This window comes from Hakea prostrata, chromosome 10 (genome assembly GCF_041222555.1).
Source record: "Hakea prostrata isolate BN-2017 chromosome 10, UWA_Hpros_2, whole genome shotgun sequence".
Classification (NCBI taxonomy): domain Eukaryota; kingdom Viridiplantae; phylum Streptophyta; class Magnoliopsida; order Proteales; family Proteaceae; genus Hakea; species Hakea prostrata.
In genome coordinates, this window is record NC_142609.1 from 13981386 (window position 1) to 14004399 (window position 23014).

The window sequence follows — 23014 nt, forward strand, 5'->3', positions numbered from 1 at the left end:
ATTTGCACATTCACAAAAATCACGTCAATCAAATAGTCTTTTAGGATGAATCCACAGATTTCATTCTACAACCAAACATCTAATTTTATAAATTATAATTCCATAGATTTAAAATTTATAAATTTGAAATCTCCAGACTCATGTAACCAAACAAGCCCTTAAAGAATTAGACAAACTCTAACTTGGAAGAGAAGTAATGAATTGAACCTTGGAAGAGAGGATGATTCTACTAAGAAGTGGAAATGTCCTCCTTGTTAGAATCTTGCACCAGAGCTAGATTAATGTAGCTGTATCCCATTCATTCACCGGGATTAATGCCGGCAACTATGATGTCGTGAGCTACATGCGGATTCCTTTTTAAGTGAGTAGTATAGCTATCGTTGAACAAACCAGTTTATTCGATGAACCGGGTATAGTTTGTTTGGTGGGTGTTGAAATGCACTCTTCCACACAATCAAAAGCATGAGAATGAAAAAGAAAGAAAGACAAATAAGAATTTAGATGGTTCGACCTCCAATATAAAAAACCTAAATCCACAATATGATGGTTCTCTTCTCATCTAATCACCAATGAGAATATTTGATTATCTTTATATAACTATTACAACTTGGAGATAACTCATATTTAAAGTTCAATACAATCATATTTGTTTTCTCATTGAAGTGTATAGTTGAGTTCAATAGAAAGTCTCTTGAACAACGGTTTCTTCAACACTCTCCTTCCAAGTTGGGGAGAAGGTATCCTCTAAAGCCAACTTGGACAAAGGTGAAACATTATTATAATACATGGAAACTAAGATTGAATCTACAGCATGGGGAGCACAAACTCTCTCTCTCCGTCGGTGAAAGAACCCTGATCGCTGCCCACGTAGCTTGCGCCGTCTGAGGCGGAGAGGCTTGCCTGGTAGTCTCTCTACCTCCCCTGCTCTCCCGTTCCGCCTTCCCTGCTATCCCGTCTCTGCCTCTCCCATCTCCGCCTCACCTCCCTCCCTCGCTCGCTTCCATCTTTCCCATCTGTCCCTCTCTATTGTTTCTCCATCTCCTCTCCCGGCTCCACCTCCTCTCTCCTGTTTCCATCTCTCCCATCTCTCCCTCTCTGTCTATTTCCTATCGAGGAACACCAGATCTGGTGTTTTTGGCTTGCTCTTCCCTTCCCTCCTTTGCTCACTTCCCCCATTTTCTTCTTCTTTGCTCGGAAAACAGATCTGGAGTTTTTGACTTCGATCTGCAGTTTTTCTTGTCGATCTCTCTTGTACTTTTACCCTCCCTTCATCGGCTACTAATAATCTGGTTGCAGCATTTTTTTTTCTTCTTTCTTTTTTCGTTAGCAAATAACAAATCAATTCTCTGATTGCAGCGTTCTTTAGTGCACACCGCACAACTCCTCCAGCTCTGGGTATAAGTTCTTCTGCGGCGAGCTTGACAAGTACGCCTCTACGGCAGAGCCGGATGGCATGTCCGAACCTTCTCCGCACTTTTGATGCTACCACCACAACAACTGCACGAGTTTTGTGTCCTCCTTTGACGCGTGTTGTATGTCCCTCTATATAGGTATTATATTTTGCCCTATGTGGCGTGTTGTATGTCTGTCTTAACATGTATTTTGTCCCCCTCTGTGGGTGTTGATGTTTCTTCGGTACTGTAGTTGCTACAGTTTTTGTTCTAAGGGTTCTTTGGGCGTGACCCATTTTGGGCTTGATCCAATCCTTAGTCTGAATGACCCTGTCTATTGCATGTACGACAGTTTGGTCACTTTCCGCTCCTTAGTTCGGTTCAAACCTTGTGTATTCATGCAATTGTGTTTGTATGTTTCTTTAATTCACTCAATAAAGTGCTGTTTACCAAAAAAATATATATATATATACAGCATAACAATTATGTAATGTGACAGATGGTGTAGGATGCATACTAATCTTCTTGGAAGAATCGGTGCCAGTGGTGATTTCATAATAGGAAAAACAACTAATCGAAGCAAAATTCTATGTTGAATTGGTTGTAATCATAATGACCATTGTTGATACATTCTCCCTAAATTTGAACCTAAAAAAAAAAAAAAAACCGAACTGCTTCAAAAACAAACACAAAATATAAGTAAAACATTGGCTCGGAGGTTCTACGATTAAGGATTGCCATCAAATCAAGCTTTTGGTGCCCTTAAATATTCCCATTGATCCAATGGGCAGTACGTTTAATGTTGCAACAAAGATTGTGGATCAAACATTTGGATTGTTCTTTTGCTAAAAGTAGCTTGATTCTTTCAAGATCTTCCTTTCCCAAATATGGAGGTTATAAAAATATGTATAATGAACGCTGGGTGTGAGCCAATAAAAAGTTTAGACAAACCAAGCCTATAAGTTCCATATGTAGGAACCGTAATATATAACCACAAGCAACCTTCATAACACGATACCATTATTTTGACATCTATATACCATTATTTCTCATAACGCTCTTACATCACACAACCCCAATACCAGCGCATCTCTGCAAATCCAAACTCATATTTGTAAGTTGTAACCACGGGCGGCGTAAAGGAACGGAAGCTTCTAGCCAGAGATTTCAATGGCCTTCACCTCTGGTTTCTTCACTTCTTCCTTGGGCACGGTGACGGTCAGAACTCCATTCTCCATTGCAGCCTTCACCTGATCGAGCTTTGCATTCTCAGGCAACCTGAACCTTCGCAGGAACTTACCACTGCTACGCTCGACACGGTGCCACTGCTCATTCTTCTCTTCCTGCTCCTTGCTCCTCTCTCCACTGATCTGAAGGACTCTCCCTTCTTCCACTTCCACCTTCACTTCTTCCTTCTTGATCCCCGGAAGATCAGCTTTGAAGATATGGGCTTCTGGGGTCTCCTTCCAATCGATTCGGGCATTGGCGAATGCAGCTGTTTCGTTGGAGAATTGCGATCGAGGAACAGATACGGAAGTTGAGAAGGGGAAGTTGCCGAATGGATCCCAGACATCCATTGCAAATGGATCACGGCCACCGAAGAAGCTTGGGACGAGCGACATTCTCACTGATTTCGACTTTGATTTATGGATGGATTCAAACGAATTGCGGAGGCTTTTCTACAGATAACTTCTGCTTCGCGTACGACTTCCTGAGCTCTGTGGAACGCCATGGCTCCAGTATTTATAACAAGGAAGAGAATTCCAGTACTTTCCAGTGTTTTCCATTATTCCCCATGAAAATATCTTGAATAGTTTTCTTAGGATTTCCTGATTATTCTAGTGAAAATATCTAGAATAGTTTTCCTAGGATTTCCTGAATATTCTAGCATTTTCTCAATCATTTGTAAAAGTTTCCCAATCTAGCGCCTACGAAAAGGACCAACGCTCGCACAGACGCTCTTAGATGCTTGCTTTCCTTGACTTTTTTGCCTAGGTAATCAACCCAGCCAAACGCTCACTGGAACGGGTTGGCAAACTTAGACCACTTTGGTTCTTGATGTAAGGTGTCAATTTGTAATCAAACCGATTTAAATCGGATTTCTTTCTTCTCTATCTTTTCTTGGTAAGGATACATTTTTTATTTTTTATTTATTTTTTGCAGAAGTAAGGATAAATGCAAGTTAGGGATATAGTAAAAATCAATTTTCAATGTATTTTGAGAATTCTGTTCAACTCAAATAAATTTGAAGAGTAAGACAAGCGATGATCAGTAAGCTCTAAACACTTCTATTTAAATTATTATCAAAAAAATATATCAATTTAAATTGGAATCCAGGCCAATTTTCTTAAATTATATCATAAGTGGTTGCATGTTAATCTTTACATTTTGCATTTAAGTTAAATTTTGTAATTTTTTTTGGCATATTCTCTTAGAATTCGATTTGAGGGTTTCAATAAATTATAGAAAACTCTTGTCTAGTTTGAAATCATAAATTGTCTCCTACAAATTTTTTATTTTTTATTTTTGGTCAAAATCTCCTACAATTGTTAAAGATTATAACCATTGTCTTCAAATGGTCTCATTCCACCCATTTAATATAGTATGGCCAATGACACCATTTTTTTTTTTTTTTGGGAGATAGTTTTATATATAAGAGAATCTTGTTATACATATCTGGGACTTTGCTCTGGCACCAAAGATATTTGTATTTTTTACCACAGATTGAGGCATTAATCTTTACTAACTAAATATTTTTTTTATATTTTTTGCTCGCCAAGAACTAAAGGCTGTGTTTGGTTATGGAATTCCTTGGAATCAGCTTTCAGGGAATCATGATTCTAATTTAAAAATATTTGTTTGGTTCAAACAAAATTCAAAATTCATAAAACTCCATAGAATCAAGTGATTCTAAATTAGGTGATTCCATGGAAGACATTTCAATGGATAGTTTTCATTTAAAATCATCAAAATATAGCATTGGTATTTAAGGAATTGATTCCATGTAATCACACCCCATAGTGAATTAAAAAAGATTGAAATCTTCTTGGAGTTCTATACCTTCATGAAAAAAAGGAAAAACCTAAGGAATTGCGAAACCTTCTTCGTCTTCTCCTCTAGAATTGAAGAACCACACACAATTAAAGCTAACCCCTTGGGGTTTGTTCTAAATTTATTTTCTGATTTTTTTGAACTACTATTGTTATATATATATATATATATTAAGAGTAGGGCCTACCTAATTTCTTCACTAAAAGGTGTAGGTTATCGCCAAGTGAGCCAGACTTTGAATATTTTATACATGGGTCCTTTTAGTGAGACTTAAACTATTGTTGGGTCATCTCAATGCAATAAATTACATCTAGATCTTAAAGCAACTAACATGTTTAAGATGTGTTAAGTTTCTTCAGAAATGACTAAAATACCTTCACCCAATTTAAACCTCCACACCCACACCTAGCACACAGAGTGCCCACATCAATTCTTGACCCCCTTCTTGTTGTGTCAAGTGTTTGGTTGAGGCGTATTGTTGAGGTGTCACCAAGTTTGACATACTAACTCTAAAATCTCTTTGGACAAACAAGCATTTATGAATGAGATGAGTATAGAATACTCATTGGATCCATGAATAGGCGTGGAATTGCCCAAACACTAGAAACCATGCTAAGGCTCGATTGTCCCTGTTGGCCTTTCAAATTTCCTCATGTTTGAAATTTGATTATACTTAATTAACAACGGATAAAGGTGTTAGTCTGCTTAAGACCCACATATAATACATTATATTAAGGGGACCCAATATTTGTTTATAATCCACTAAAGGGACCCACACGTAAAAAATTCTAAAAGAAAAAAAAGAAAAAAGTTAAATATTTTAAAAGGACAAGAATAACCTTAAATAAAAAAACACTATGCTAGACTCATTTCTTCTTCTTACTTTACCGTGTACGACTTCTTCCTCTCCCAATCATAAATTCTCAAAGTTTAAGAGGTAAGATTTTTATGTATAGTATTTTTAAACTTAGTATGTGGGATAATGTTGTAAATCGATAAATAAATATTAATGTGACTAACTTTATTAGTAATAGAGGGTTTGATTGGTATATTAAATAAATTAGAGCATGAGAAAAAGAAAGTTTTGGCGAAGAGTATGAGAATTAATATTAGCAGATAACTTAGAGGGGTGGGGCTGAAATTTTTCCAAAAAAAATTCATGAGCGGATCACTTCTTAGAACAGTAGGCCAAAGGTTGGCAATTTTTCACCTGATCCACCTAAAGGAACTTGACATTGCTCCATTCCACGCGTTGCCACAAATCATTCTTTTCTTCCCTCTCTCTTCTCCTTTCCCCACTACTCCGAAGCACTTTGCATTCTCCAACCTCAACCATCACTTCTTCATTCTTCAGCCAGGAAGTTCAGCTTTAAAGATGTGGGCTTCTGGGTTCTCTTTCCAATCGATTCTAACATTCAAGAACGCCGCAGTTTCGTGAAGGCTTGAGACAGAAAGGCTTCTTGGGAAAGGGAAGTTACTAAAACCAAATGGATCCGAGCCAAAATTTGGGATAAGGGACATTTTCTCTTGTTCTTTCTTCTAATCTGGATCGGACTACTGATAAACTCAAGAATGATAATTCAATGGATGCTTGTATTTGAAATCTTTCTCAAACTTGGGAGCATATATGTTCTAGAATTTTCTTGGGTTTTTCTTCTTTGCTTTCAATTTCCATGGACTATTCCACTCACAAACTCCAAATGTCTAGTACTTCCCATGATCTTTTTCTGGATTTTCTTTATCTTTCCAATACTGTCGAACAATAGAAGCTTTTCAATGGTTTAGATTTCTTAATATTGATGGGAAATTTGAGATTCATGTGTGGTCTGAATTATACTACTGGCTTTTGAAGGTTGAATCGATATATGGGTCTTTATTTTCTTAGTTCTTCGGATTTGGATTGTAAAGGAAAGTGGTGTTTTTGAATTTTGTTGTTTGAGTTGGATCTGTGCTTAAGCTAGATCGAATTTGCAGCTAGAGCTCCGTTGCATTCATATCTCCAATGTCAGTTTACATTTTTGTGTAGAACATAAGGAAAGAAAGCATGAAGAACTAGCATTTATTCTCTTTTAACTGCTGGAAGCCTTCCTTGCATCTTCAACCACAACATCCGTCTGTGCAGCACACAGGGCCACACTGCAAGAATCCATTTTTGTTGCGGACGAAATAGCAACACCGACAACCTTCTCCAAAAAAGATGAACAACACTATCAGTTCTTTGAATCAACTACTAAAATAGCTAGATTTGTAGATCATGTTGTAGTTTAAAAGAAAAACCTGCTTGTGGATGGACGATGGTGTCCCCTGGATTTGAATCCTTCAACCGAGCAGCAGCAGTCGCGTTGGTGCCAATGACTGCCATTGTAGCAGCTATGATGAACAATGCATAGACAACTGCAACTAAGGTTTCCTTCCTCACCATCTCACCTTCCTTCTTTAAAGACAGAATGAAAGATGAGAAGCTCTTACCTTTTTATAGTAAAGATAGTAGGTTTTCATTGCAAAGCCAATCTATAATATTTATATACATTAGTTCAGTGCATGTGAACTTTACCCAGAAAACAGAAGAAAAAAAAAACAATTCAGAGAAGTGAAGCTTATCCAATGAGCAAGTGGATTACACCAATCTCATCAATTCCTGTGCCTGCCTCAAAGTCCCAAATCTAGTCAGTTGCAAGAAAACCAAAAGCGGCTAAACCATACCAGACGCTTCCATCTGCACAGTTTTGGTAGACTGTGGTCAATCCTAGGACTGTCAACGGTGTGGTTTCGGACTGAAAAATATTAGCCCAAACACGGCCTATTAGTAAAATAATGGTTTCGGGCAGAATTTGGTTTGGTGCGATTTAGGTTCGGACTAACTAACGGTTTGGGCTAATGGTTTAGATTCGGGTTGACTAACGGTTATGGTGTGTAAGAAAAAAAACAAGAAGAAACAATTGAGCATCCTACAACAAAAGCAAGAATTATATGGAAAGCAAAGTTGCTAATTTGCTATTGGTCAATTTCCATTAAAAAAACCCACACATTCTATAGAAATCAAAAACTTAGATATTAAGTAGTAAAATTACTATTTGATCTTTGAATTCATGCTTAATTATTTTAATTGTCTATACCAACTACCTAATGTAATATAATGATTCAAATAATATTTAATGTAAAATTACAAAACGGGTTATAACGGGTTGAGGTTCGGTTTCGGGTTGGTGCAGGCTCAACAACCTTCAGCCCAATTACAGCCCATTAAGGTTCGGTTTGGGCTGGTTCAGGTTATAACGGGCCAGTGCGGTTCGGTTTTAAGAGTTCGGGCTATAAATTGACACCCCTAGTCAATCCCAATTGAGAGAGGAGTATACTGTATACTCCCCCTTACGTATCTTTATCGCATATTTAGAAGAAGAGTGTGGATCATCTTTCCTGATCGAAAACGGTCTTCATCGATAGCTTTATAACCACAAATATACATGAGAGCCACAACTAAAAAATAAAAAAAGGGTAATTTTCATCTGGACCCCCTGAGGTTTGGCATATGTCATTTTTAGTCCAAAAAAACAGAGACTTTGCATCTACCTCCCCTGTACTATAGAAAAAGTCAATTTAAGGACAAATTATCACTTTTATGACCAATTTACCCTTATCATTTTTAAGTTTAAATTTTTGTCCACCTCCCAACAGAAAAAGACTTCAAAAAGAAAATGAAAAACAGAAAACTAGATAACAATGGGGTTCCTATTCTATACAATGCTTGCGTGTTACTTTGAAAGCCAATTTTCAATTCAATCCCCCGATACCAAGTTTACCGATCAAATGCCAAAATAAATAATTCTTCCCAACCTCGCTGTACACTCCAATATTAACTGAACTGCGTACGGAGCTTCTGTTTTTTGGTGAGTATTACAGAGTTCCAAGCTGAAAAGTTGTAAATGCTTCACTCTACCCATCTTTTGAACTGAAAGAATTCTATAAAGAAGAACACAAAACTTGGAAATGTTGTGGTTACTACTCTGCAATTTTGGCGTTCTTTTTTAATACATTTGGTAAAGAAAAACTGGGGGGAAAAACAAAAATGAAGGAATTAACTGTTATGTAAATGGTTAGAAGCTTGCCTTTCATGAGATGAGGAGCGTTAATCTCCATCAAGGATGGGCAACAAGTTCTGAAAATAGAAATATATAGAAATATGGGCAACGAGTTCGTGCTTGCCTTTTTTCTTATTACTAAAAGAGGAGAATATATAGAAATCTGGAACCCCATCTCGCAATCCCTACATCCTCCTTCACACACAAGTTACTGATAAATTTATCAATTTAAATCATCCAAGATATATAGAAAAGTAAAATAATTTTGACAACTAGTTTATGAGCTTCACCGTGGTGTGAAAGCAGCAGGGTCAGAAATCATGGGTAGCGACGAAACATGATCGCGCCATGATGCGATTCCGAATGACATTTCCCAAGAAATGAGTTGCACTGTTGATGCTAGCAGAGACCTCGCATGACCAATCGCCGGAAACCCATTTACAGTGCTGAAGTTGCAAGACACATAAACAGGGACAAAGAAGAAATCTGCTTCGAGTGGATTAAGAGTTCTTACGTCGCTCCTCAATAAGGCCTTGTGTATTGCCACTTCCGCAGTCGTTGTATTTCGATGGGAGATAGTAGACATAAATCTTCATACCACTGAACAGACCTAAGAGAACCCGAAAGATGAAATAGTCAGACAGAGAAGCTGAGTAAGATGACTAAGGGCAAATTGGTCATAAAATTTATATTTGTCCTTAAATTGATTTTTTTCTATAGTCCAGGGGAGGTAGATGCAAAGTCTCTGGTTTTTTGGACTAAAAATGACATAGACCAAACCTCAGGGGGTCCAGATGAAAATTACCCATAAAAAAGTTAAGAAAATGGATCCCATCACAAGTACCTGTGGCCCCCTATAGTTTGTGGTAGACAGCCATTTTGTGCTCCCCGTCATGGGAGAAGATCTATACTCTTAAAAGAGAAGTCAACTTGTAGTTTACTTTATTAATGTTGAGAGGTGTGTCATCCTCCTAATTGTATAGTGGAAAGATATGAAGAGAGCATAATCATCTACTTTTGATGGTAGAAGATCTCTCGTTTTAGAATAGGATCGGGTATTGAGTATGGTTCCTATAACCCTCCTCTGTCCCACTATCACCACACACTCAAGGATTACTTGGGATCCTCTAATCCTTGTAGGTAGAAGACTATGATGCCTTCACAATCCTTACTCCACATTTAGTAAGGGGTCCACTCCTACTCTATCTCGTCAATGCTCGGAAGTAAGTCTCCTCTTAAATATGTGGTGGAGAGATGCACAGTCTTCTACATCTATAGGTAGATGATCCGGACTCACATTCAAGAGAGGGTCTACCTTCTCACTATTCAGAGCTAGACCAGTCCTAAATCTGTAGTGGAGGAGATGTCTAGGGAAGATTATCTTTTACCCTTGTGGGTAGATATGATATAGACATGGTGTCAAGCATAGACATAGATTTATTTATTTTTTTAAAAATTTGATTTGTATCCAAACTATGTAAAATGATGTACAATAAGTCAAGTTTTAAATTATCGGTATCAAGTATCGTATTAGTCAAGTGATTTTAAGAGACATATCGTCTTGTATCGATTATTGTAATGTATTGCCCAATATATTTTGGTACAACTCAATTCGAGCCCTTAAGGTGGAGGGTGAGAAAAGAGAGAGGTATCGCTATGTATCCTTTCGGTTATATATAATATTCGCTAAACCATGAGATTTTTTTATTTTTTTTGAGCCTGATGCAGAATGCAAAACTGCTGTTTTTATCAATCGTCTGAAACCATGGGGGAGCCCTTGATCAGACTTTATTTGAAAATAATATATATGTGGAGCCAAAAATAAAAATGAAACTGAATAGGAACAAGCACTAGGCACCATCCCTTGCCATTGTAAATGGATGAGTTGCCATTTTTTCAGGAGTTTGCTTTCAGAACAAGATCCATCTCTCTGTTTTTCAGCATGTTCCACTCATTTTTCTTTCTTCTTTTTATGCCCTTGAAATCTAGTGAAATGACAAAGCTCTCGTGGATTCTTAAGAACCACTCATCATTCTTCTCTGTTCTTTTCTTGGGTAGAAAACTCATCCTTCATTCTTCAGATTTGTTGTTTTTAGGAGACAAAAGCCGCCATTACCATGTTTTTCCCACTAATCCATTTTAGTTTTCTTTCATTTCTTGTTTCGCTCTTCTTCCTCCAAATTTTCCGGCCAGGGTGGAGGGCCGGACTGTTGAAATTGGACAGAAAACGGAAGCTTCAACGGCGACGGCCCACCACCCTCACACTTCTCATCATCACCCACATCATCCTGCAAATCAATTTCAATGGTAATGTGGATAGCAACACGTTTCCTCCGAGTAATCTCATGCATTTCCTTGTTCTTCTTTTCTCTGAGTTCCATCAATGGTCAATTGGGTTCTCCTTTAATCCCATTCAGACCAGTAGATAATCATCTTATCAGCTGTGGTTCTCCACCTGCACCCAGCGTCTATTTCGGTAGAACCTTCGAATCAGATCATCAATCTCCTTACCTTACCACAAAGAAAGATATCGAGGTCTCTGTTCCCAAAGCTGATGTGCCTTCACCAATCTATCTCACAGCAAGAATATTTGAAGAAGAATCAACCTATTTCTTTCCATTGTCTCGCCCTGGTTGGCACTGGATCCGCCTCCATTTCTTCCCAATCAGCAACACCCAATTCGATCTCACACGATCAGTTTTCACTGTAGAAACAGAGGATACTGTCCTGCTTCACAGCTTCAGTATCTCCAACAATACCAAATGGGTTATGAAGGAGTATCTCGTCAATGTAACCACAGAAGAAATCTCCATCAGATTCTATCCTATGAACAATTCTTCTGCCTTCATCAATGGCATTGAAATTGTCTCAGCCCCTGATAGTCTCATCTCTGATGTGGGTTCTACAATTGCTCCCATCGGTTACTTCTCTGGCCTCTCCTCCCACTCATATCAGACCATGTATCGTCTTAACATGGGTGGCGCAAAAATCACGCCGGAGAACGACACGCTCGGTCGTCAATGGGATTCCGACCTCCCCTTCATCAGAACAAGGGCTCTTGCCAAGGTCACCTCTGTTTCTCCCAGCACCATCACCTACCCAGAAGGCCTTTCCCCATTGATTGCTCCAAGCTTAGTATATGCCACTGCAACCACGATGGCCAATTTACGTGTCAAAAACTTCAATGTCACTTGGAATTTCATCATCGATCCGGCATTTAGCTATCTCGTCCGTCTGCATTTCTGTGACATAGCAAGTAAGTCCCTCAATAATATCTACTTCGATGTCTACATCAATGGGAAGAAGGCAATCTCCGGCTTAGACCTCTCTAGCATTACCTCTGGCCTTGCTGTTCCTTACTACAAGGACATTGTTGTTAATTCTTCCATTTTGATTGACAAAATAAAAATCCAAATTGGGCCATTAAACCAGCTGAACACTAGTGTAGTAGATGCTCTCCTCAATGGGTTAGAAATATTAAAGATGAGCAACTCAGTACTGAGCTTGGATGGAGAGTTTGGTGTTGATGGATCCAAAAAGTCTTCCTCTCGAGGGACTGTAACAGCAGTTGGGTGTGCCATGATGTTTGGAGCATTTGTTGGGTTAGGAGCAGTAGCGATCAAGTGGCGTAAGAAACCTCAAGATTGGGATTCCACCGGTCATAGCTTCTCCTCATGGTTGCTACCTCTCCATACAGCTAACTCTACCTCCATGAGCTATTCTAAAACTTCAACTGGGTTACATAAGGGCGGATCTGGTAACCCCTACTCATCCTCCTCTGATGGGTTTGGTCGTCACTTCTCCTTCGGCGAACTGCAAAACGTAACCAAAAATTTTGATAGGAAAACAGTGATTGGAGTAGGAGGATTTGGAGATGTCTACCTGGGGAAATTGGATGATGGGACCGAAGTAGCTGTAAAGAGAGGGAACCAACAGTCTGAACAGGGGATCACAGAGTTCCAAACAGAGATTCAAATGTTGTCCAAGCTAAGGCACAGGCATCTAGTGTCTTTGATGGGTTACTGTGATGAGAAGTCAGAAATGATATTAGTATATGAATATATGTCAAATGGTCCTTTAAGAGATCACCTGTATGGTATGAATAATCCACCATTATCATGGAAGCAGAGGCTGGAGATATGTATAGGAGCAGCAAGAGGATTGCATTACCTACACACAGGTGCAGCTCAAGCAATCATACATAGGGATGTGAAGAGCACAAATATCCTTTTGGATGAGAGTTTTGTAGCTAAGGTGTCAGATTTTGGGTTGTCAAAGACTGCTTCTGGACAAACCCATGTAAGCACTGCAGTGAAGGGTAGCTTTGGATACCTTGATCCAGAGTATTTCAGGCGCCAACAATTAACTAATAAGTCTGATGTGTATTCCTTTGGTGTTGTGCTACTAGAGGTGTTATGTGCAAGACCTGCCATTGATCCTGCATTGCCAAGAGAACAAGTGAATCTAGCAGAGTGGGCAATGCAGTGGAAGAGAAAAGGCTTGTTAGAAAAGATTATTGATTCTCACCTAGTGGAAGTCATCAACCCAGAATCCTTCAAGAAATTTAGTGAAGCTGCTGAGAAGTGCTTGGCAGAGTATGGCACAGATAGGCCATCCATGGGGGATGTACTTTGGAACCTTGAGCATGCATTACAGCTACAAGAGGCTTCTTTAGAAGGGAAGAAGGAAGAGGAAAATAGACGTGCTGCTGCTGCTCCGGCGGTGGTTATACCAATACCACTTGCAAATGCAGGTGGTGGTGGTAATGAATCTGCTCAAGTTCAAGCCTTTGAAGAACATTCTGGTGTTGCGATGTTCGCTACCCAATTTTCGCAAATCAAAGGTCGATAGCTTAAGCAACTTATCTATTTAATCTACAACAATCATTCTCTTAAATGGTCGTACTCACTTCCTCTGTGTTTTACCTTAAGAGTGTTAAGGTTAGCACAGGAAGAAAGGAATCCTTTAATAAGATGTCATATTAATCTGTTATATATTAGGACTGACTTACCTTTTTTTCTTTTTTCTTTTTCTTTTTTGGTGTTAAATTTAGACTCTCTTGGGTATCTTTCTTTTCCTTTAATTATTTATTTATTATTTATTTATTTATGGTTATATGTCATAAATAGTCATCCATTCTCACATTGAATCCACCATATTAGTGATCCTTCAGTGGGTCCATGTGAACAGCTGGTAGTGTCTTGTATGTCCTGCTTGTACAAAAATGTGGTTCAAAATTTTCTTCTTGTATGGGAATATAAGGCTTTGACCATTAGAAATGTGTCCTTAATTGCAAATGGCTGATGAAATCTATACGAATTTGAGATGAAATCGCATTTTAACTCTTTACCGCTTCCTCCAAGGAGATTCGCTTCTCTGCTCCTTAAAACATGAAAAGAAAGTAATGCATGTTCTGTTGAAGCTCAATCGACGTCATAGGAAGTTTTTGAATTGTTGTTTGTATGTCAGTACCTCAAGCTCCCTACAACTTTTTTTTTTTTTTAAAACATTAATTCCTTCATTTTTAGCATCCAAATTAACACAGAATAAATATATCAAAGTTATAGCCTATACAAATGTCAAGCAATCTTCGAAGTTGTATCATCCTATAAAAAAAATTTTAAATCCATGCAAAATGTAATAACGGCCTAGAGCTAGTGAAGTATCATTCTCAAACTCTAAGAAGCATATAACTATTTGGTGAAAGATGATTAAGTAAAGCAACCAGTGGTGCATCCCATAAAGAGTATAGGTATTCTTCATGTACATGGATGCATCCACCAAAGGTGAATTCCTAATTTTATGTGACATTTGATAATTGCATGCAAGAACACCATTCTTCATTCTGGAAAGAAAAAAAAACAATATTCAAATTATTCAATTTAACATATTTGTGTGAGCATCTAATATCTTTTTTTGTTTATTTTTATTTTTTATGGGGCGATAAAGATCATATATCTATAATCATATGAGGACAAATTAAACAGGATCATAGAAATAAAGAGGACAACCAAACTCAACATGGAACTAACATCCATTAATGACAAAGCATGCAAAACCAATAAAATCGTCATCAGCAGACATAGTTGTTGCATTAGGATCTTTCACGTAGCATGACTCACAGTGGGAAGCTTCCTTTTGATGGGTTTTACTGCAAATTGCCAACGCAGGAAGTTTCTATGGAGTTTCGTATCTTAAACTTCAATTAGGGCTAATCTAGTTTCGTAATTTTATGGTCATGGTAAAATGATTCAGGGAAGCAACAAAACAAAAATGGAGATCCAAAGCAACTTCGTGGAAGCAGAACTGAAAAAGAAAGATGCAAGCAATAACTATAATGGTGATTCTCTCTGATAGCATCTCTCTTTCATTCCCATGTTTATCTTCTTCTTATTTAAAGACCTTTTTTCTCTATCACTCTATCTAACATTTTCTGGAAAACCACAGCCAGGTTGTCTATCTCTACCTTCTACTGCTCTAGTTCATTTTGAAAATGGCAGGGACAAGCGAGGTGGTTTTTCAAGACTTCTTTCCATCGATGATTGAAAGACTTGGAGCTGAAGGATTTGTAAGGGAGCTTTGCAATGGGTTCCGTTTGCTCATGGATGTTGAGAAGGGAGTTGTCACATTTGAGAGCTTAAAGAAGAACTTCATGCTTCTGGGTTTGCAAGACTTGGGTGATGAAGAGTTGCTTTCTATGTTGAGGGAAGGAGATTTAGATGGAGATGGGGCATTGAATCAGATGGAGTTCTGTGTTCTCATGTTTAGATTGAGTCCAGGTTTAATGAATGGATCAAGAAGATATCTGGAACAAGCTGTTGCAGATGGGCTGTAAGCTGTTTTGTTTAAAATGCGTGTAGATTATTAAGACTATGTTTCCTCTAATTTGGTAACAGAATAAGCCATTATATCATCAAAACTTTGTTTATCAGTTGGCAATGACCATAGCCTCTTAATGAAAGATCATTGGTTTGGGTCTCCTTGTGTTTGTAATAGTATCCATCTCATATTATAAAAACTATCAGTTTTAGGGAGAAAAAAAAAAGAAAAAAGGAAAAGAAAGGAAAACTCTATTTATCCTTGGATCCTAGTTGGTATATATTAGGGTAATTTTCATCTGGACCCCCTGAGGTTTGATCTATGTCATTTTTAGTCCTAAAAAATTAAGACTTTGCATCTACCTCCCCTATACTATAGAAAGTCATTTAGGACAAGTATCCTTTTTGCCTTTGCCCTTTTTTTTTTTTAATTTGAATTTTTACATAATTAAAAACTTGAGGATTCGGTCGGGATATTTAAAAACTTGAGGTCCGGTCAGAATTCCTTTTTTTTATTTCTTCCGGGTTCCGGTGGAGTTCCAAGCTTCAAATGCATCTTCCTTGCCGATACAACATATTCCCATTTGGTTCTACGAGCAATCGGAGCAAACTAATTAGAAAGAAAGAAACCAAAGACTTCCTATTTCTTCGCTTGAAGATTTTCTAACTCTCTTTGTAATCAATGGACAATTATTTGGCGGGTTGGGCTTTGGGGTTTAAATGTTGTGTTGGCTAATACTTTTGCCCTTGTCGATTAGTTGTTCTTTGTTGATGACTCCAAGCTTCTTGGGCAATTTGCTATGCCTTTCGCTTTTTCACCATCGATGGGGGAGAGAATGAGATGTAGATAAGGGAACCATGAATTTTCTAACCAATCCGTTGCGACTTGTCTTTGGCTTGCACGTCGGCCCTCACGAGGGAGATCAGTTTTACGGTTTACATTTGTGTACTTTCCCTTGCACGTCGTGGGGAGGGGTCAAGAATTTTTAGGGTTTACAATTTGAGTATTTTCCCGTAATAAACATTAGCGATGATAGACCGGAGAATAAACATGGAGATTATGTATGTAAAATATTTAAATTAAAAAAGGGCAAATTGGTCATAAAATGATAATCTGTCCTTAATTGCTTTTCTATGTCGGGGAGGCGGTGCAAGTCTCGGTTATTTTGGACTAAATGACATAGCCAAACCTCGGGGGTCCGTGATTACCCTATATATTATGACTCCAGGCTACCTGATGAGACGTAAATAAAATCTTGCTTCTTATCAACTTGAACTCACTCTTGATTTTTTTTATTTTTATTTTTTAATGAAATCCAAATTACACAAACATAGTCTCAATTAAGAAACACAACAACTGTAAACACGAGTTTGGATCACCGATCTAAGATGGATTGAGGTTTTCGAGTTTAGATCATTTCCACTCAGCGTGACCATACAATTCAACCATGCACCCATACTAACAGACATGTCTATGTTAGAATAAGGTAGTGTGGATGACATACTCATATGAGTGTAGGTGTAAGTGAAGAGGATCTAGATTCAAGTTTTTCATGTGACGGTTGATGGGTGGGGGATGCTACTCATCACTACACAGATTCGTGTGGGTCCTGTATCTGGGACCTAAGTTTGAGGTCTATGGATTTAAGTCCAAGGTCTTAGAGGTGGAACACCCCCCCCCTTTGTACATGGGGCAAAGATATTTGAATTTCAAGAGAGTCTAGATAAATAAAAGAGAAAATTATACGGCACCCATTATATTTGAGATGAAATTACTGACCAACCCACTATTGTCTTAAAAATTACATGGCATCCACATGCATAATTACAAGTTATCCACAATTAAATTCGCTATAAAAATATGTTATAAAATTAACCAAATTCCCTTACTTTTATTTAAATCATTTAAAATTTAAATTTCTAATTACTAAAATGCCCCCCTCTAGGCAAGGAAATGAAAATAATGTCCTCTATTTGGATTCAACAAATGACACTAATACCCATACTATCATTTTAGTGATTCAAAATTCGAAGTCAAATTACGTAAATGCCCTTCGGTAAGTGAAATTACTAAAATACCCCAAGCTAATTGCCCCAATAATGTCATATTTCTCTCTCTACAACCCATCTTCTCCATCTTCTTCGAGCACCCCCCCCCCAACCGCTCTCTTTTTTTGTGGTGAAGATTTTAACAAAGATCTACATCCTTCCCCTCAGTTTAAGGACAGGGTGAAGGGTGGACTCCTATCTGGATGAAGGAACTTAAACTACAGAATTTAGTGCAAACCAATAAAAAATCATGGAAAACATTTAATGATGCCTTAGAGCCAGATGCCTCTAATAAGATCTAGCAAGAAATTCCAATATATCATAATCATAATTGATTTTTCCTTTACCACATCTTTATGTTAATCATTCAAAAAACTTTTTGCAGGAAAATAGATTCCACTTGCCAAAGGTTTTGGCTTGGTAAACCAACAAAAATCAATCCAATCACCCTCATTTCATGGGATAAGCATTGTAAACCAAAAGATGATGGTGGATTAGGTTTCAAGCGAATGGAGGATATAAATTGTGCCTTATTATTAAAACAAGGATGGAGATTAGTGAACAATCCCGAAGCAGTATCAGCACAACTGTTAAAAGCAAGATACTTTCCCAACTCAACTCCTTTTGATCCTAAGATAAAGAAAAAAAGAGGATCTTGGATTTGGAACAGTATATGTAGTATACTTCCTATGCTTCACACCATGATTATAGGAAAAATGGAGAAAGACAAAACCACCTCATTTTGGTTTGACCCCTAGGTAAAAAACACTACAAACCATTATGTGGGTAAGCTAATTCTTATCTTTTTTCCTACAAAAGCAACAGTGGAAGAGGTTATTACTCACTTAAGATCACAAAACATGGAATATCTTCTTAACTCCAACCCTTCCCCTCATTCACACTTTCTTAGTACAATCACAAGCACTGTCCAACCATCTCCAACACCATATGTATGGTTTTCCTTAAAATTGACTATTGACGATTTCTCTGTTAAAACAACAGGAAGAGCCTTGGCAAAATTAAAGTACAACAACACGCTGAATATTTACTTACAATTGTGGAAATTCTTTTGGAAATTGTCACTTCATCCTAAGTTTAAAGAATTTTTTTGGCATCTATTGAATGTAGGGCTCATTGTTAAGACAACTCTTTCAAAATGGAAGGCAATGACCCAATGTGCGAACTTGTGGTGCTTGTAACAAATCAAAATGACATCTCTTCCTCTCTTGTGAATGGACAAAGAGGATTTGGGTGGCGGAACCATTAGGACTTCGGATGGAGTTCATCTCCTATAACTCCCTCATTCATCTTTGCAATGGCTTTCTCCTAAACTCAAACTTGGATACACAATCCAATAAATTATTCTTTTTTGTTTTCATGATAACTTGCTACTTCATATGGCATGAAAGAAACTTGAAGGTTTGTAATAACTTGCTAGAGTAATGCATACTCTAAACAAATCGATAACCTACCTACATCTCTACCATAAGCTAATTCCAAATAGCACGAACAACGAACAAATTCATATTAATATTACAAATCAATGCATATATGATCATGTAAAATCCTTTTGCTCACCACCTTTATTGTGTGCAGGGCTATCTAATGAATTTTTAAACAAGATAACGTGGAAGGTGAGACTTTTTTGGAATAAAAATTTACTTTTTGTGAGCACAGGGAAAACAATAAGGACAATGAAGGAAGCAATGGCGCGTGGAATTATAAAAGGCTTGGACAAGGTAAAGGACCCTGGCGTAAATATCAAAGAAATTTGGTGCTGCAAAGATGAATTCAAATCCATGTTTCTACAACGGCATGGCATTAGGCCATTGAATTTAATCCAACCAATGGCTGACCTTTTTGAAAGCACAAAGAACATTATATTTTGAAATATCTGATCTCACCCTGCTAGAACTAACCCCACTTCATTTTGATGAAAGAGAGACAAACCTCTCTGACATAAAGATGTATCTGTAACAACTCCCACCAGTAATGGAATCTATTCTTTTCGCTTTAGAAGAAAAAAAAACATCACCTTGACACCAAAAAATTCACCACAAGGGACATCAAATGACTGAAAATCTGACATTATCGTTGAAGATTGAAAGAGTTTTGTGCCTTCTTGCTGGAGCAAAGAAGATTTTCTGACTTCTATTTTTATTGTCTTCTCTATTCTCAACGGGCAGTTGACGCATAAAGAAGAAATTGAAGAAACCAACTTCTGTGGTTTGATTATGTGATTGTTTATAGTGGATTTTATAAGGATGAGATTTGAGGAACTGGGTAAGGAAGAAGAAGGTGCACATTGATGATGAGACTTTTGTTTTTGCCTTCCCAAGCAAGTACTGTTACTTTTGGCTTGTAAAATCAAGAAACAAAATGCAGGTTTGCATTAAACTGATCATAATCTTCAATCCACGATGCAATAAATTTAAAGATCAATGGCGTTCTTAATTGTTTTGAGATTTTCAATTCCCTTAAAAAATAACTAGTGAGAATCTCTGTCAAACCCGAAACCCACTTTCCTTTTCTTTTCCTAATCTCTGTCTATTCTAAATGTGTTTATTTTGGATAAGTTACACCTGCGATGCCTCAAGTATGCCAAAAAAAAAAAAAACCACACCAAGCTTTCCCAGGTTTCAAAAATAACATTTTAGGTGTCTTATTAGATTAGAACGACTCCAAAATAAACAAATGTTGTTGATGTCTGAGGGATCCCACCTTAAATGAAGTTGTAATCACAGTACTTCTTTAGAGCTGAAACGTACCTAAAGTACTTTCTTTAAGGTATTTAGACACCCCGAATTGTGCAATACGGGTTCTAAAAGTGTCTTCACCCCAAGATCAGTCAGCCCAAACCTTTAAGGTTGCACCCCAGAAAGGTTTACTCAATGTATAATCAGGTTATGTTCACTGCATAACAGAATAACAGGGAGAGAGAGAGAGAAAGAGGATGAGGAATTCTTTGTGTCAAGAATGAGCACGAAATGGAGTTTATATAGAGCCCCAAAGGCTGTGGGTGAAAGGGTAAGGCTACCTTTCAGCTCAACTCTCTTCAGTAAGGTACCTTCAGCTGACCTCCCTACAGGAGAGTGCCACTCAAATGGCATCTCCACGTATTCACCCAGTAGTGGGCTTTCCAGAATAGGGCCCATGACAAACTGGGCCTTCCGGATCAAGTCCCAAGTCCCAAGTCATATATATATATATGACAGGGTCACTATAGGGTATCAATTAAATTAATAATACCTGGGCTCTTACTATATAAAAACCATATAATCAGATCCTTTCCACCCGATGTGGGACTAAATAAAACCATGGATAAAAGACACAATTAAAATAAATAAAATATTTATATAAAGTTTTAAACATATTTACAATAACAAATTTTCTAATTCACCTTGATAACCCCACCCTTGACCCTACCTTCACCTCCGATTCTAATTCCCTTTTCAACATTGGCTTGAAACACCACCACTAATTCAACCATACATTTCCCACTATCCTTGCAACCCTGATTGCATTGAAGGACACTGGTCATAGATGGATGTTCAACATAACACATTGCTTGGGCACCATAGGATGGATTAATACGGTTCTTCTATGCCTAGGTCATCAAAATATCGAACCATGAATAAAGAAAGGATGAGAAAAAAGCATACTGACTTATTGTGAGAGAATGATTTTTCCAATAATAAATTCATGGAACAAGACAAATATTTGATGACATTGTATGAAACAAGCATAAAATGATTAGAAAATACCATTTTTAATGAGATTCTAGATTTTTTTTTTTTTTCCTGTCCCATAAAAGTTATTTTTTGAAATTCAAATTTTTTTGGTGGAAGACCTAGAGGAAATAAGAGAGTTTTTGTACAATAAAAGCTGGGGGGGCGGAGAACCAGCCGCGTGAAAAAAATGAGTTTTCGAGCTCCTGGAGCTAAGAAATTCTAGAAACAAATTAGTAGATTTATGATCAAAACCAAAAGGTGTAGAAGTCCAAAAATGAACAAAGAGATAAAATCTCAGAAGCAGTCTTTTGAGAGGCCCAGTGCAAATGAGTTTGGGAGAAAGTTCAGCAGCTAAATAGCTTGTAAATAAAATTTATGCAGATTTGCTTCAAATCCAGGGATATAGCTAAAAGATGTTGTCCTGTATATCTTTTAGTTCCATTGCTAATGCAAGATAAACTACTTCCTGTGCAGCATTTAGCAGCTAAAAACCGATTTCCAACATCCCAAATGATGCACCATTTTGCTCCTTCAGCTGAATCCCTTGACGCAGTTGCATCGGTGTAGATAGTAGAGCTTCAATGGGGTAAGGGTATCTTGGTGGTGGGAGAGGGAGGGCCGAGTGGAATGTAAAACTATCAGTTCTATCACTTGAGCAGCTTCAGGGATTTTGCTTTGGTTTAGCGTCATAAATGCGCCTAACCATTAAACAATACAACATGAGCTGTTGGATCAAGATCTCGGATGAGATTTCAATATCGACGGCCTAAAAGTTTATGGCGTTGAACCGAAGCAAAATCCCAACTTCAGCCATATGATATTTGAATGCTACCACAACCCACATAAGCATGGGATCCATTGTAGTAAGCATTGTTCCTAGCTTTCCAAGTTTGCCCACATTAATTAAGTTTCCTCATATGGTGTTGAAGTCATCCTTGGTAGCAGCATACTTGAACTTCAGTGTATGAATAGGAGCTATTGATGAATATCACTACCCTACAAATCATCCATATCAAGTCTTAGAAGTTAGGGGGTGAATTTTTCTCACATAATTTAGCATTGTTGAACAAAATCAATGCATGAGCTGCAGTTTCTACTTGTAAAAAGCAAGAGGACAGATTGGGGAGGGGGAGACTGATCTCAAGTAAGGGCCTTTGTTGAGAACTAAGGCTACATGCCCACTTTTTATGAGAAAGACTTTTTATTTTAGGCTGAATAAACTTTTCTATCTATATATTATCTTTGCCTTAAAAGCTTTCTCTAATAAGAGAGAGCTAAGTGCTGATATTTAAAATCGGAAAGAGTGTCAGATGACCAAAATAAAAAAAAAAAAAAAAGCCCAAAGGGCCTTTATTAGAAAAAAAATTTAAAATCAGGGGGCCATGGCCCCTTAGTTCTAGTGTAACTTTGCTCCTACTTGGAAAACAATATAATAGGCAAATATGACTGAAAATTTCCAAAGTCTAGAGAAAATCCTAAGCCGCCAAGAATCCTTGGTCTCCTTTGAAATAATAGGAAGTTTAAGAATGGCCTTAACATCATTTTTATGGAGATGGTGTTATAGAATATCTAAGTTCAAATGTTAAACAAAATATCAATTAAACTCTTCTTCTTCTTTTTTTTTTTGAAATTAAGGCTTGTTTGGATCAGCCTGCATGTACCTCAACTACATCCTTAGAGAGCAGTTTTATGTATTTTATATATAATTTAAACCTCAACTCTTGAGGTGGATAGAACCTCATGGTCCCCCACCTTTGCCTCTCCGCCTCTTCCCTTCCACTTTATCCTTTCTCATATCTCCTCTTTTACCAGTTGCCACCACTCTAAAGAAACCCTAAAGCGCAGGTAGTTCTTTCTCTTTTCTCTTATCTCCTGTCTCCTCTTTTACTAGTTTG

General features: G+C 37.6%; 1 protein-coding gene and 2 pseudogenes across 1 annotated transcript; 2 read left to right on the forward strand and 1 right to left on the reverse strand.

Annotated features, from left to right (window-relative positions):
- Positions 1–2325: 2325 nt before the first annotated feature.
- LOC149002037 (18.1 kDa class I heat shock protein-like) lies at positions 2326–3085 on the reverse strand. Its single transcript, XM_089136820.1, has one exon. The coding sequence runs from the start codon at positions 3011–3013 to the stop codon at positions 2546–2548; it is 468 nt and encodes a 155-aa protein (XP_088992946.1). The 5' UTR covers positions 3014–3085; the 3' UTR covers positions 2326–2545.
- Positions 3086–10825: 7740 nt separating this feature from the next.
- On the forward strand, positions 10826–13410 carry LOC149002038 (putative receptor-like protein kinase At2g21480 pseudogene; annotated as a pseudogene).
- Positions 13411–14787: 1377 nt separating this feature from the next.
- Positions 14788–15472, forward strand: LOC149002039 (calcium-binding protein PBP1 pseudogene; annotated as a pseudogene).
- Positions 15473–23014: the final 7542 nt, after the last annotated feature.

Excerpts from the sequence above, each read along its gene's own strand:
- LOC149002037 (XM_089136820.1), bottom strand. The coding sequence starts at position 3,013 with ATGTCGCTCGTCCCAAGCTTCTTCGGTGGCCGTGATCCATTTGCAATG.